The sequence below is a fragment of the Malus domestica genome, chromosome 03, assembly GCF_042453785.1.
Source record: "Malus domestica chromosome 03, GDT2T_hap1".
Classification (NCBI taxonomy): Eukaryota; Viridiplantae; Streptophyta; class Magnoliopsida; order Rosales; family Rosaceae; genus Malus; species Malus domestica.
Genome location: NC_091663.1, coordinates 16,316,957 through 16,333,769, shown reverse-complemented (window position 1 = coordinate 16,333,769; position 16,813 = coordinate 16,316,957). Strand labels below are relative to the sequence as shown.

General features: G+C 40.0%; 1 protein-coding gene across 1 annotated transcript; it reads left to right on the top strand.

The window, feature by feature from the left end:
* The first annotated feature begins 9,224 nt into the window (after window positions 1–9,224).
* LOC139194691 (uncharacterized mitochondrial protein AtMg00810-like) lies at window positions 9,225–16,251 on the top strand. Its single transcript, XM_070819593.1, has 3 exons — window positions 9,225–9,332; window positions 15,086–15,191; window positions 15,338–16,251. The coding sequence occupies exons 1-3, from the start codon at window positions 9,225–9,227 to the stop codon at window positions 16,249–16,251; spliced, it is 1,128 nt and encodes a 375-aa protein (XP_070675694.1).
* The last annotated feature ends 562 nt before the right edge of the window (window positions 16,252–16,813 follow it).

The window sequence follows — 16,813 nt, the reverse complement described above, 5'->3', positions numbered from 1 at the left end:
TAGGAGCATATTTATGCGACTTAGTTGGCTTGTTCTTGTGCATTTATGTCGTGTTTCCTTAGTTATTTTAATGTTTAATGTCATTTTCGTGTGTTTTCAGATTTTAAGGACAAAGTAGGCAAGAAGATGCATTTTGGAGCATTTTGGAGCAAAATGGAGCTTGGAATGCATGTCACATATTTGGAACCAAGGTTTGGACGAAATTGAAGACTTAAAGAGGCTAAGAATGTGAAGAATTAGTGTACAAAGGATCATGAACTCAGCCACAAAAGGACACACATCCTTGCCATGCAATCCACATAGCATTCCCTTTGGATTCCCATGCATGCTTAATCATCCTTGTCCCCTAAAATATTTCTGATTTCATGCCTCAATACACTCAATTATCACACTCAATTGTTGCATACCTCTTGTTCCCTTCACCCATCAGATTTCACAACCATTCCATGCACCAATTGATGCTCCATCATTCACATTTGGGATCCAATGCCTTGTGCAACACATGTTGCTGCACCTTTAACTAATTTCTGAAACATTTCACCTCCCCTTTTCATTTCCATGCAATGAACACAATCATTCATGCTCCCTAGCTGAAATACCACTCCATTTTACCCTCCATACTTTGCATCATTACTCCATTTTCATCCTTGGACCATTGCACACCACAAATTCACCCTCCTTGCTGTGCATTTCCCCACTGCCTAATCTGATTCTCTAGGGTTTTTGGGGCCTATATATACATGTTTACAACCCTTGGCAAAGGGTTGAAGCTCCCATATTCATCATTCATGCAGAAAATTTGTCCATACTCACCTTAGGCAGCAAAACACCCCAAAAACACCATTCTAGTGCCCAGAAAACATAACAGCCACTCCACCCTCTTCCACCCTTTTTGCCGAGTTCTCCACCACCCTCCAACCATCAAACACTCCTTCACACTCAACCTAAACCTTTCCATACCATTCCCCATCCATTCTACACCATAAAACTACCCAAAACCTGTCCATAACCCAATCTGCCGCAAGCAAGGGAAATGAGGAATCTTGGATGCACTTGCTGCCAAGTTGGAGCATTCTAGGTGTTTTCTTTCTTTGGATTTTAATGTCTAATTCATGTAATCTTTGTTTTTCTTTAAGTATGATTGGCTAATTTCGTTTTTGGCTAAGGGTGTATTCAAAACCATGATTATATATGTGAAATGAGTTGATTATTTCCAATTATTGTTACATAAGTCATGAATACAATTTGCTTAACCATTTGATTTAGAACTTATTCTTGTATGTTGATTGAGAGTGCACGCTTAATTTGCATGCTTGAATTTGATGCTAGGATATAAATTTGTTTCACCTAATCGTTATGAATTTATATTCGTAAGTAGTGAAGGTCGCTAGTCACGATCGTGTTAAGTAGATTCCTGGCAAGAGTATCATGCTTTTCATAGTTACGAATGCCTTGTCGATGCTTATGATTTCCAAAGAACGTAATGATTCTAACTTGTGTCTTTATCATGCTGTTCATATAAAGAACTTGTTAGGAATAATTTGTTTGCGATGCATATTCATCCAATTCAATGATCCTAGGGAAATCTGAAGGTTAATTTAAGCGGACCTAATTAACTTGGAGTGTCGAGGTTCATAACTTATTGAATTGATAACTGGAAATTGATTTACGTTGCATATATTTCATGTGTGGAGAAGAACCCCTTAGCCATTCCATCATCCATTGATTCTTCATAACTTTGTATTACAATCTGTTTCTCTTACAATCTGCCATTTAAGTTTATTTTCGTCCAAATCAAATCCCCAATTATTTTGAATTCCTAGATTAATTGGAAAGTGTGTTGGTTTATGTTTTTAGGTGTTTTAGGTCACTAGGAAACCAAAATTCGTCCAAGTTGAGTTAGAGTCCCAAAACTGCCCAGAAAGTGGTTTTTAGGCAGTTTTGAGTGTTTGGTTGCTGTTTTGATTCTTTTGGTTCGTTTTAGTATTTTAACATGAGTTTTGCATTCTTTGAGTCTAATCTAGTGCTTTAAACTTTGTTTTTACATTTCTAAGTCAGTTTTCAAGTGTTTAGCAATCCCTCCTAATCCCCGGTCTAGAACGATCCCTATTTACATACTTTGCTACAATTGATAAAAAGAGGGTTTAATTTTGTGTGTTAACTTATTTTTCACATCAAATTTTGGCGCCGTTGCCGGGGATTAGCAACTTTGCTAATCTCTTGGATTGTTTTCTTTCGAATTATTGTATTTTGTTTAAGTTTCTGTTTAAGTTGCTGATTTGTTTTGTTTTCTTTGTTTTTAGGTACTAGTGCATGACTCGAAGTTCCCGACCTGTTCGTGAGCATATTTTGGACTTTGACGACGACTTCGAGAGAACTTTGAGAAGAAGGAGGAAACAACAGCACAAGGAGGATCCCATGGCACAAGTGGGTGGAGAAGAGCAAGGTATAGCCATGGACAACCGTACGCTCAAGGAGCTTGCCGCCTCGGGTTTGGATAATGCCGCACCATTGTGTATCCAATATCCCATGGCTGCTCAAGGTAAAACCGAAGAGTTCGAGTTAAAGTCAAGTTTGCTCCACCACATTCCAAAGTTCCATGGGTTGTCCATGGAGGATCCGAACAAACATTTGAAAGAATTTGAAGTGGTGTGCTCAAGTATGACTCCGGTTACCGTTGACAGAAGTATTTTAAAGATGAAGGCTTTTCCATTCTCTTTAATGGACAAAGCCAAGGATTGGTTATACAAGTTGGCTCCCGGTACAGTTACATCTTGGGAGAGTATGAAGAGGGCGTTTCTGGAGAAGTTTTTCCCAACTTCTCGCATCATTCTTCTTCGTAAAAAAATAAGTGGAATTCAACAAGATGAAGGTGAGTCTTTTCCTACATATTATGAACGATTTAAATCACTTGTTGCTTCTTGTCCACAGCAACAGATGAAGGAGGAATTGCTTTTACAATACTTCTACGAAGGGCTCCTACCACTAGAACGTCAAATGCTCGATGCCTCGGCGGGTGGAGCATTGGTAGACAAAACGCCCATGGCTGCAAAAATCTTGATTGCTAATCGAGCGTTGAACGCTCAACAATACGAAGGAGTAGGCCAAAGAGGACCCCCACGGCAACAAGTGCATGAGGTAAGTTCCACTTCCAATATTCAATCTCAGTTAGCTAATCTTACTTCTCTTGTTTCACAGATGGCCGAGGGAATGAAGATTCAAGGACCCATGGTGTGTGGCGTATGTTCTATCCAAGGACATGCATCCGAAAAGTGTCCTCAACTCATTGAGAATGGTGGATGGGAGAGCGCTAATGCCATTGGGTTTCAAAGCCAAAATCAGCCAAGACATGATCCATATTCCAACACGTATAATCCGGGGTGGAGAGACCATCCAAACTTCAAATGGAGAGAGCCACAACAAGCCCAACCACAAGGAGGCTTTAGGCAACAACCCCCAGGCTTCTACAACAAACCATACGCACCCCCTCAAGTTCAACCACAATCTGCCCCAAATACTTCAGGTAATGCTTTGGATAATGATACACTTGTTAAGTTACTAACCACTTTGACTAATGGACAGGAAAATCAAAACAAAAGAGTGGACCAACTAGAGAAACAAATGCGCAGATTGCCGAGGTTGTTGGGCAGATTAGAGACCAAGGAAGGCTTCCTAGTTCTACCATTCCAAACCCGAAGGGAGGCTTTGAAAGTGCAAAGGCCATACTCTTGAGAAGTGGAAAAGAGATTGGGGCAGGTTCTTCATAAAAAACAGGTCACAGAGGATGAAAAACTTCAAATTGAGGAGGAGGAAGCATGCCCACCCACGGCAAAGGTGGACACACCTATGCCGCAAGCCCCCATGGCTCCAAATCTGTCCAATTCATCCAATAAAGGTAAGAATGTGTCAAATTCGGTTTCTACTAATGTTGTGCCTTCGAATGCTCCTTTTCCTAGCAGGTTTGTACAAACAAAGAAGGAAGAAGCTGAAAAGGACATCCTTGATACACTTAGGAAAGTTCAAGTCAACATACCCTTGTTGGATGCCATTAAGCAAGTCCCGAGATACGCTAAGTTTTTAAAGGAGCTATGCACCACTAGGAAGAGGATTTCAACCAAGGAGGTTGTGAAGGTAGGTGAAAATGTCTCCGCCATCTTGCAACGTAAACTACCCCCCAAATGCAAAGATCCGGGTAGCTTTACAATTCCGTGCGTCATTGGTAACACTCGTTTCAAATCTGCCATGCTAGATTTAGGAGCCTCTATAAATGTTATGCCATACTCCATTTATGTATCTATGAACTTAGGTGAGTTGAAACATGATGGTGTAATCATACAATTGGCCGATAGATCTAACGCTTATCCAAAGGGAGTGTTGGAAGACGTTTTGGTGCAGGTTGATCATTTAGTCTTCCCAGCAGATTTTTATGTGCTCGAAATGGATGAATCGGATCATACTTCTTCATTGCCCATCCTCCTTGGAAGGCCATTCATGAAGACGGCCCGAACTAAGATTGACGTGTATAGTGGAACGTTGTCCATGGAATTTGATGGGGAAGTTGTTAATTTTAATCTTTCTGATTCCATTAAGTACCCTAGTGAGGACCATTCATGTTTCTCTATTGATATAATTGACTCTTTGGCGCAGGGATATCTTGAAGATTTGAATGACGATGTGCTTGAAAAAGTCATTACACGAGGAATGGAACTCACAACCAAGGGGGCATATTCTAGTGTAACCCACGGTATACATGGACTAGGCCATGTCGTGCCTCCTAGTGATGAAATTTTTGAGTTGGTTGATGCCCTTGAGTCACTACCTAAGCATGGTGGTAAGTCTCCTAACTTTAATTTCATTCCAATTTCGACTAACAAGTTGCTTCCATCCATCGTTCAGGCACCCATACTTGATCTCAAACCCCTACCAAGCCATTTGAAGTACATCTTTTTGGGGGAAAACGAGACACTACCTGCCATCATCTCCTCATCCCTCACGGCACAAGAGGAGGAGAAGCTAGTGCGTGTGTTGAAGGAATTCAAATCTGCCCTAGGATGGACATTGGCCGATATTAAAGGTATAAGCCCTACGACTTGTATGCATCACATATTTCTTGAGGAGGGGGCCAAACCAACTAGAGAGGCTCAACGCCGTCTTAACCCTCCGATGATGGAAGTTGTGAAAAATGAGATAATGAAACTTCTAGATTGTGGGGTGATTTATCCCATCTCCGATAGCCGTTGGGTTTCACCTATCCAATGTGTACCCAAGAAATCTGGAGTGACGGTTGTGGAGAATGCGGAGAATGAGCTTGTGCCTACCCGAATTCAAACCGGTTGGCGAGTGTGCATTGATTATAGGAAGCTAAACTCAACCACAAGGAAAGATCACTTCCCATTGCCGTTCCTAGATCAAATGCTCGAAAGGTTAGCCGGTCATTCCTTTTATTGCTTTCTTGATGGATACTCCGGTTATAATCAAATTGTTATTGCCCCGGATGATCAAGAAAATACCACTTTTACTTGTCCCTTTGGAACGTTTGCATATCGACGCATGCCATTCGGTTTGTGCAATGCTCCTGCCACGTTTCAAAGGTGTATGGTTAGCATCTTTTCTGATTATGTTGAGAGGATTATTGAGATATTCATGGATGATTTTAGTGTGTTTGGTAATTCCTTTGATAATTGCTTGGATAATCTCACTTTAATCTTGAAACGTTGTGTTGAAATAAACCTTGTGTTAAATTGGGAGAAATGCCATTTTATGGTTAAACAAGGTATTGTTTTGGGTCATATTATCTCTGAACGTGGAATTGAAGTTGATAAGTCTAAAATAGATCTTGTACGCTACTTACCCTCTCCCACTTCGGTGAGAGAGGTTCGTTCTTTCCTTGGTCATGCAGAATTCTATAGACGATTTATCAAGGATTTTTCCAAGATTGCACAACCCCTATGCCGTCTCCTACAAAAGGATGTGTCATTTGAGTTCAACGAGGCATGTGAGAAGGCATTCAAGCATCTCAAGGAGCTCCTCACCACGGCACCCATCATAACTCCCCCGGATTGGTCCATTCCCTTTGAATTGATGTGTGATGCATCGGATTATGCACTTGGCGCTGTTTTGGGTCAAAGAAAAAATAAACAGCCACATGTTATTTATAATGCTTCACGCACTTTGAATGATGCTCAGTTGAATTATTCTACAACCGAAAAAGAACTTTTTGCGGTTGTATTTGCTTTAGATAAATTTAGATCATATCTAATTGGTACTAAAGTTATTGTTTTCACTGACCATGCAGCCTTGAAGTACTTGTTCACCAAGAAAGAAGCTAAACCTAGACTCATTCGTTGGATGCTTCTACTTCAAGAGTTTGACATCGAAATCAAGGACAAGAAGGGAGTGATAATGTTGTTGCCGACCACCTAAGCAGGTTGGTGCGTGAAGAAGAGGATCTTCCCATCTCCAAAACATTTCCGGATGAACAACTCTTGTCCGTTCAGGTAAGTGCTCCTTGGTACGCAGATTTGGTGAATTATTTGGTGACTAAACAAGTTCCTAGCACCCTAAACAAATTCCAACGTGATAAACTTAAAAAGGATGCTAGATTTTATGTTTGGGATGACCCATACTTGTGGAAATATTGTTCAGATCAGGTTATAAGAAGATGTGTGCATGAATCAGATTTTCACTCAATTTTAAGTTTTTGTCACACATATGCATGTGGGGGTCACTTTGGCACCCAAAGGACAGCTTTTAAGGTTCTTGAATGTGGTTTTTATTGGCCTACTTTGTTTAAAGATGCTAGAACCTTTTGTTTAACATGTGATCGCTGCCAAAGGACAGGTAATATTAGCCAAAGAGATCAAATGTCGCAGGTACCCATCTTTGTTGTTGAAATCTTTGATGTTTGGGGTATCGATTTTATGGGTCATTTTCCTTCATCTTTTGGTTTCACTTACATATTACTTGCCGTTGATTATGTTTCCAAGTGGGTGGAAGCGAAAGCCACTCGAACTAACGATTCTAAAGTTGTGGCAGATTTTGTGAAAACTAATATCTTTTCTAGGTTTGGGATGCCTAGGGTGCTAATCAGTGATGGCGGGTCTCATTTTTGCAACCGTACCATTCAGGCATTACTCAAGAAGTACCATGTGACGCATAAGGTCTCCACACCTTACCACCCCCAAACCAATGGCCAAGCCGAGGTGTCGAATCGTGAGATCAAACAGATTTTGGAGAAGACCGTTGGGCCAAATAGAAAAGATTGGAGCTTACGGTTGGATGATGCATTATGGGCGTATCGAACGGCTTACAAAACCCCCATTGGTATGTCTCCTTTTCGACTTGTGTATGGCAAGCTGATAGGAGCATATTTATGCGCCTTAGTTAGTTAGTTCTTATGCATTTATGTTGTGTTTTCTTAGTTAGGTTAGTCTTTTTAAGCTATTTTCATGTGTTTTCAAGTTTTAGAGACAAAGTGAGCAAAAGGATGCAATTTGGAGCATTTTGGAGCAAAATTGGGCTAGAATGAAGTTCATGCACATGAAGCACAAAGGATGGACGAATTTGAAGGATTGATGAAGCTAGGAATGTGTTTTGAAGTTGAAGAATTGAAGATACAAAGTTTCCTAGTTGAAGTAGGAAAAGGCTTAAACGAAGAATTCCTAAATGAAGTAAGATTCCTAATCAATGTAGGAGTCCTAATTGAAGATGGATTCCTAAACAAATGAAGTTTCCTACTCAAGCAAGTATTCCTACATGAAGAAGAAGAGTTAAAGTCAAAGAATCAGCTCAAGAGAAGGATCTTATCCAAAACATTATCCATAAGCTTATCTTAGCTTATCTTATCCAAACAAACCTTATCTTATCCTATCTTATCCTAATCCTAAATTATCCATATTTCAGCCACTTAGGAGGGTTTCTAACTAGATTAGGATGCTTAAAATCAGATTTCTAGAAGACCTAATCTTATCCTACAAAGATGGCGCCTAGGAACCTTTCTAGAAGCCTAAAAATCTGCCTTGTATTTCTTTCTAGAACCCTAGCTTTGTGCCGCACCCTTTACCTATTTCCCTTGGGATTTTGGTTTCTAGAAGCCTTATCTTTTCACGCTCTTTGTGCCGCACATTATCTCCCATTCCTTTTGGGTTTTTGACTTGTTTTCCTTATAGGATTGTATGTTATTATCCTATGCAGATTAGGCCTTTAAAACCTTGTCCTTGGCTACCTAGGAGTGGGGATTTTCAGCCTATAAATACAAGCCCTTGCCGCACATATCACTCACCACCCTCTACCAGATTTTCACTACACCATCCACCCAACCATACCTCATTGTGCCGTGAATTTGCAAGGAGAAGAAGGAAGAACTCTTGGAGCCGTGCATGCCATTCAAGACGTTGGATTGTTGGAGCGATTCTAGGTGTTTTCTATCTTTATGTCAATGTTTAAATTTATTTATCTTTGTTTATTTGCGAACATGACAAGCCTTGCCATCTTCCCGTGGAATTAGAACATAAAGCTCATTGGGCCATCAAGACCTTCAATTTGAATGTGGACCAAGGTGGAATTCATCGAAAGCTTCAATTGAGTGAACTTGATGAGATAAGGCATGAAGCTTATGAGAATGCTAGAATTTACAAAGAGAAGACCACGGCATTCCATGATAAGATGCTTCAAGGCAAGACTTTCGAAATTGGGCAGAAAGTGTTGTTGTTCAATTCTCGTCTTCGTCTATTCCCTGGTAAGTTACGTTCCAAGTGGGTTGGCCCGTTTGTTGTTACTAATCTTTTTGTTCATGGTGCAGTCCAAATTAAAAGCTTGAGAACCGGGCAAGAATTCAAGGTGAATGGACATCGCTTGAAGCCATACTACGAGCACTTTGTGGAGCATGTTGTGGAGGAGATCCCACTGCATGCCGTGGGTTCCCATGAAGGTTAATCAATGTGGCATCGTCCGGCTGGAAGACGTTAAAGCAAGCGCTTCAAGGGAGGCAACCTATTTATTTTGCTTGATTGTTAATATTTTTGCTTGTTTAATTATTTGGGGTATGACTTTCTATTTTGAAACATTAACAAATATGCAAAGGATTTTAACATTAAACTTCATGGAAATGAACAGGAAACTGGAAAATAAAGAAACACAGCATAAGACAAGAGGGAGCCTTCACAATGGCTGCTTGGGAGAAGTCTCAGTAGTCGGCGGAACCTCAGCAGTCGGTGGAGCCACAGATGGAGGAGGTACCGGAGGTTGATCATTTGGAGCTTCACTACGCAGTACAGCCTCAGAAAACGACGGCAAATGCTGTTGGAACAAACCTACAAACCTCCGATGATCAAGTAAAATCTGACCATCAGATTCATGCAACTGGTCAATTTTCCTCTTCATGTTTGTGGCATAATTGTGTGCAAGCTTGTGCAATTGTTTATTTTCATGCTTGAGTCCTCTAATCTCCTCTTTGAGACTCTGTATTTCAGCCGCCAACGATTCAACGTGACGGGTTCGAGCAAATAGGCGTTGGGCCATGTTGGACACAGAACCCGCACACTGCACGCTAAGAGCCAGAGACTCCTTAACCGCCAATTCATCAGACCATCTAGTGAGCAGTCTGTTATCTCTGGGGGTGACAAGGTTCCGGGCCACCACCGCAGCGGTCATGTCATTTTTCATCACCGAATCCCCAACGGTGAGAGGACCAGTAGGGGATATGAAGGACGGACGCCATATGTTGTCTGGAGAAGGAGGGGCTACTCCTTCACCAAGGTTCAAGTCAAAACGACGGTCGTAAGGGCCAGACATTTTTCAGAGGTGTTAAAGAAAGAGGAGATCGGACAAGTCAAGATCGTAGAAGTGCAAAACGGGAGTTTTTACAGGCAGAAATTCAAGAGTGCTTTGAACGTCCTGCATACCTCTATAAAAATCAGCACGCGATGGGATTTCAGAGATCAAAGAGGTGAGCTCAGAAATCGAAGAAGCCATTCAAAGATCGAAAAGGAGCCAGCTTTCTCAAAAGTTGGGCTTGCTCACAAACCACCAATTCCAGATATCGAAGAGTGTCAGCTTTCTCAACCTCGTCAGCACCCATCACACGCAACTCAGCTTTGCGAAAATCACGGGCAGTCTGTCGAAGCGCCGATTCCAACCATCTGTCTCTCTCAGCCTCGTCAGCACTTGTCACATGCAATCTCTACCCTCAACGAAGCTCAGAACTTAAAGCGCAAATTCCGGATATTAAAGAGGCCTCTGCTTTATCGAGACGTGTCAGCATCTGTCAAATTACACATCTACGTTGCGTAAATCACGCGCAATCTGTCGAAAATTTCTGGAGAAGCGGAATACACGTGAAGTCTACTGTTAAATTACCCCAGGCTTGCCGACACGAGTAATGGAACAATGCCTTCCAGCCATTAAGAAAAGTCTATAAATGTTGAACTTTATAGTGAGGCAGCCTCACCCAACTTTCAGCCTCACTTAACCTTTCATCCTCTCTGAAATGGCTTTCCAACAAACCCTCTCGAGTGACTCTGTATTCCTCATTCCTTGGGATACTCCTGCGAACAACCCATCCAGAGCAAAAGTATTTCATATCATGAAGGTTGAAAGCAAGAGTATCTCATATCATGCTTTCTCCCTATCCTTCTCCTTGTCTTTGTTTTAGGGACAAGGAGAAAGTGAGTAATCAGCCAGCACTTGGTATCAATCTTCCGATCTAAAACCGACTGCCTGAAACCCCTTCCTGATTGCTTACCTAGCCTTGCTCTCGAGTACTCATCTTCATCATCTTATGTTTTCGCTTTGTCTACCGCATCATAAGGGAAGTGAAAATGATACCTCGAAGCATGTGGAGACAACGTGCTGATTCATTCTCAACTAGGGACAAGGAGAAAGAAAGTAAGAGGTGGGCACTTGGAAAGATTGAAGAAAGAAACAGACCAACACCTTTACCTCGTGCATGCCCGTCGTGCAGAAGAAACAAACAGAGAAGAATGCAGCTTGCACAATCAACCCAGCAGAAGGAATCTGAGATGAAGAACTAGAGAAGCTGCCACATCTGCTTGGAGAACAAATAAGAAATTGCAACATCACCAAAGAGCAAAGCTTCGCCGTACAATTCCAATCCAGTTCAAGATCAAAGCTGTGGAAAGTCAACAAGATCAACTATCTCCAAAACCAGATTTGCGTTCTTAAACTCTACTCTGTCTGGTTTTTACTTTGCCATATTTGTCATGTTTATTTGTCGTTTGTTATTTGCTTGTTTTTGGTGTGAGTATATGCTTGAAACATTGAGGACAATGTTCGATTTAAGTGTGGGGGAATTGGTAACTATTGTTTTGCATGAAAATTCGTAGAAAATTATCACCCATTACTTCTAGTGTGTTCCTTGCTGTTTAAGTGTTTTTAAGCTGTTTTGGAGTGTTTCAGTATGTTTTGACATAAAAATCCGAAAATTTCATAAAAATTTGAAAAACTTGTTTTGAAAAACCCAAAAAGAGTTGTTTTTGTTTGTTTATTTTGTGTCTTAGGGTACCTTCCAACACAATGATGAGGATTTGGTCTTTAATTACATGACTGTTAAAGAGAATTATAAACATGGATGAAAGTTTGATATGCTCTTTGGTTTATACTTGGTTGTAGTTATAATTTATGAATTCACATGCAATCATAAAGGAAAAATTAGTTTTTGTAACATGCTTGAAGAAAGGAACTCAAACAAACGCTACAATCTTGTGAGACTTGAGCCTAAACGTTATTTGGAGAGTTGATAATCTGTGCATTATTGTTTTCTAAAGTCGTTGCATGATCTCATTTTTCTTTGCTTGGTTACTACTTAGAAGGCGTTTCATCATTTAGTTCCAAATGCTAGAACTCATGCCCATTTCATTCAAAGCATGATATTGATTTGCATAACACATATTCAAGATGAAGTTGTGTAGTTACCACCACCAAAGCCAAATTGCCGTGTATCCTACTTCATAATTTGTTTAAGTTAACTCCATTGAGCCTTGTTAGCCTACGTTCTTTGTTAACCCACGTTATCCTCACCTAGCCTAGATTAGGACCATCCATACCCTTGTTTTTAAAGCATAGTAAAGCATGATTCAAATTGAATTCCTTGTGATTATGTATGGCAGAAAATAAGTGTGGGGGAAGTGTTTCTCATGTAAGTAGTGTGCCATAGGCACGGGGGGAAAAAAAAGTTGAATTTGACCCTAAGAGTTGTTTAAATCTTTCCCTTACGTCTAAAAGTTGATTTCTGCAATCTAAGTGAATTCTAAGTTCAAGTTCATTATTTTATTTGCTATTGCTTTAAGAACGTTTGTTTTCACTTACCTTCATTTGTTAGCCATCACCCCAAGCCCCATTACAACCCTTGACTTCAATCTTGAGTGTTATGTGTTTCAATTTGTGGAGTTTGAATTTGGTATGAGCATATGGTATCACTGGTTCTCGCATCTAAGTAGTAGCATTCCATTCATGAGATCATATCTTAACATGCTTATTAACTCCAGAAATTGCGTTCTTTGTTATACATATATGTGAGCATTCGTTTCCATATCTACATCAATCTTCTCACATATAACTAGTATAGGGTGTGTAGTTAGAAAATCTGAGTGAAAATTGAGTGCATATCTTGTAAGGAATTGAGTGATTTCTCTAAGGCATGTTACTACATCAAAAACATTGTTTTAATTGATTAACGTGAACAAGTAAGTAGTGACGATGATTAAGTATGTGCTTAAGTGTAGAGATGACTCAAATCTGTGGGGATGATAATCTTTAACATGTCATGTGCATTGGAAATCCCTGAGGCAAATGTTGGAAGGTTTAGGTTGTGTTGTATTCGTTTCGTTTCGTTTTATTTCTTTGTTTGCTCGAGGACTAGCAAAAGCTAAGTGTGGGGGAATCTGATAGGAGCATATTTATGCGACTTAGTTGGCTTGTTCTTGTGCATTTATGTCGTGTTTCCTTAGTTATTTTAATGTTTAATGTCATTTTCGTGTGTTTTCAGATTTTAAGGACAAAGTAGGCAAGAAGATGCATTTTGGAGCATTTTGGAGCAAAATGGAGCTTGGAATGCATGTCACATATTTGGAACCAAGGTTTGGACGAAATTGAAGACTTAAAGAGGCTAAGAATGTGAAGAATTAGTGTACAAAGGATCATGAACTCAGCCACAAAAGGACACACATCCTTGCCATGCAATCCACATAGCATTCCCTTTGGATTCCCATGCATGCTTAATCATCCTTGTCCCCTAAAATATTTCTGATTTCATGCCTCAATACACTCAATTATCACACTCAATTGTTGCATACCTCTTGTTCCCTTCACCCATCAGATTTCACAACCATTCCATGCACCAATTGATGCTCCATCATTCACATTTGGGATCCAATGCCTTGTGCAACACATGTTGCTGCACCTTTAACTAATTTCTGAAACATTTCACCTCCCCTTTTCATTTCCATGCAATGAACACAATCATTTATGCTCCCTAGCTGAAATACCACTCCATTTTACCCTCCATACTTTGCATCATTGCTCCATTTTCATCCTTGGACCATTGCACACCACAAATTCACCCTCCTTGCTGTGCATTTCCCCACTGCCTAATCTGATTCTCTAGGGTTTTTGGGGCCTATATATACATGTTTACAACCCTTGGCAAAGGGTTGAAGCTCCCATATTCATCATTCATGCAGAAAATTCGTCCATACTCACCTTAGGCAGCAAAACACCCCAAAAACACCATTCTAGTGCCCAGAAAACATAACAGCCACTCCACCCTCTTCCACCCTTTTTGCCGAGTTCTCCACCACCCTCCAACCATCAAACACTCCTCCACACTCACCCTAAACCTTTCCATACCATTCCCCATCCATTCTACACCATAAAACTACCCAAAACCTGTCCATAACCCAATATGCCGCAAGCAAGGGAAAGGAGGAATCTTGGATGCACTTGCTGCCAAGTTGGAGCATTTTAGGTGTTTTCTTTCTTTGGATTTTAATGTCTAATTCATGTAATCTTTGTTTTGCTTTAAGTATGATTGGCTAATTTCGTTTTTGGCTAAGGGTGTATTCAAAACCATGATTATATATGTGAAATGAGTTGATTATTTCCAGTTATTGTTACATAAGTCATGAATACAATTTGCTTAACCATTTGATTTAGAACTTATTCTTGTATGTTGATTGAGAGTGCACGCTTAATTTGCATGCTTGAATTTGATGCTAGGATATAAATTTGTTTCACCTAATCGTTATGAATTTATATTCGTAAGTAGTGAAGGTCGCTAGTCACGATTGTGTTAAGTAGATTCCTGGCAAGAGTATCATGCTTTTCATAGTTACGAATGCCTTGTCGATGCTTATGATTTCCAAAGAACGTAATGATTCTAACTTGTGTCTTTATCATGCTGTTCATATAAAGAACTTGTTAGGAATAATTTGTTTGCGATGCATATTCATCCAATTCAATGATCCTAGGGAAATCTGAAGGTTAATTTAAGCGGACCTAATTAACTTGGAGTGTCGAGGTTCATAACTTATTGAATTGATAACTGGAAATTGATTTACGTTGCATATATTTCATGTGTGGAGAAGAACCCCTTAGCCATTCCATCATCCATTGATTCTTCATAACTTTGTATTACAATATGTTTCTCTTACAATCTGCCATTTAAGTTTATTTTCGTCCAAATCAAATCCCCAATTATTTTGAATTCCTAGATTAATTGGAAAGTGTGTTGGTTTATGTTTTTAGGTGTTTTAGGTCACTAGGAAACCAAAATTCGTCCAAGTTGAGTTAGAGTCCCAAAACTGCCCAGAAAGTGGTTTTTAGGCAGTTTTGAGTGTTTGATTGCTGTTTTGATTCTTTTGGTTCGTTTTAGTATTTTAACGTGAGTTTTGCATTCTTTGAGTCTAATCTAGTGCTTTAAATGTTTTTACATTTCTAAGTCAGTTTTCAAGTGTTTAGCAATCCCTCCTAATCCCCGGTCTAGAACGATCCCTATTTACATACTTTGCTACAATTGATAAAAAGAGGGTTTAATTTTGTGTGTTAACTTATTTTTCACATCAACCTTCAGGAAGAAATTTACATGTCCCCTCCTCCTGGTCTTCGGCGTCAGGGGGAGAACCTTGTGTGCCGCCTCAACAAGTCCTTATATGGCCTCAAGCAAGCTCTCGACAGTGGTTTGCAAAATTCACAGAAGCTATCCTTGCCGCTGGTTTCATTCAGTCCAAAGCGGATTATTCTCTCTTCACAAAAAAAAATGGTACATCCTTCACAGCTTTGTTGATTTACGTTGATGATATTATTATTACGGGAAACAATTTAGATGCCATTAATGCTCTCAAACGGTTCCTTCATACTCGCTTTCACATTAAGGATCTTGGCAATTTGAAATACTTTCTGGGTATTGAAGTTTCTCGTTCTAAAAAAGGATTATGTATTTCACAAAGAAAGTATGCCCTTGAAATTATCAAGGATTGTGGTCTTTTAGGTGCAAAACCCGTCGGATTTCCAATGGAGGAAAACAAACTTTCAGACAAAGGTGAACCACTCAAAGACCCATCTCTGTATCGAAGATTGGTTGGACGCTTGATTTATCTTACTGTTACTAGACCGGACATCACATACTCCGTTCATGTACTCAGCCGCTTTATGCATGAACCGCGTCAACCACATATGGATGCAGCACTTCGAATTGTGCGGTATTTGAAGTCTACACCAGGTCAGGGCTTATATTTTCAGTCAGATAATAAGTTAATTTTGAGAGCTTTTTGCGATTCGGATTGGGCCGGTTGTCCGATAACTCGCCACTCTACAACTGGGTATTGTATATTCTTGGGGAATTCGTTGATTTCGTGGAGGACTAAGAGGCAGAAAACCGTCTCACTTTCTAGTGCTGAAGCCGAATATAGGGCCATGGCTGGGACATGTTGCGAGCTCATTTGGTTACGACATTTGTTAACAGATTTGCATGTACCAATTTCAGGGCCTGCTATTATGTCATGTGATAACCAGGCAGCATTGCATATTGCTGCCAACCCTGTCTTTCATGAGAGAACACGTCACATAGAGATGGATTGTCATTTCATTCGGGACAAGATTTTAGACGGCTCTATAGCTACTCGATATGTCAGTTCTTCTCAACAATTGGCAGACATTTTTACAAAGGCCTTAGGCAAAGAAAAATTTTCATCCATGTCGTGCAAGTTGGGTGTTCTTGACATTCACTCTCCAACTTGAGGGGGAGTGTTAGAAAGTCAATGTAATTAGATAGGAAAGAATTATATGATTGATTTGTAATTGATACTTTCTATTGATGTATTCCTAGATTCTAGGTTTTCTTGTTGTACAAGGAAAGATATTGTATTATTTATACTGATCATTCTATCAATGAAAATCATTCTGGTCAAATACAGTTTTCACACATTTCGAATAATCAGGGTGCTTTTGCTCCTAGGAGATCCATACATGATAATATTCTAATTGCTCATGAGATTCTGTCAACTTTTAAGCGTAGAAAAGGGAGAACGGGTGCAATAAGCCTATGATATGTTGAATTGGGATTATATTAGGTTGGTGCTAGTGGTAGAGTTACCTTGATCAAGGCCAATCTTAGCGGTATGCCAAATCACATGATGTCGTGCTTTAAATGTCCAGATAAGCTAACTAAGATGCTTGATAAGGAGAATAGGAGGTTTCTTTGGGGAAAGGATATTGACTTAAACCGTAGGGTAAGTCATTTTATTGTAAATGGAACCTGGAATAGGAGTGGTTGAGAGAGGTGGTGGATGAGGAAGTCACT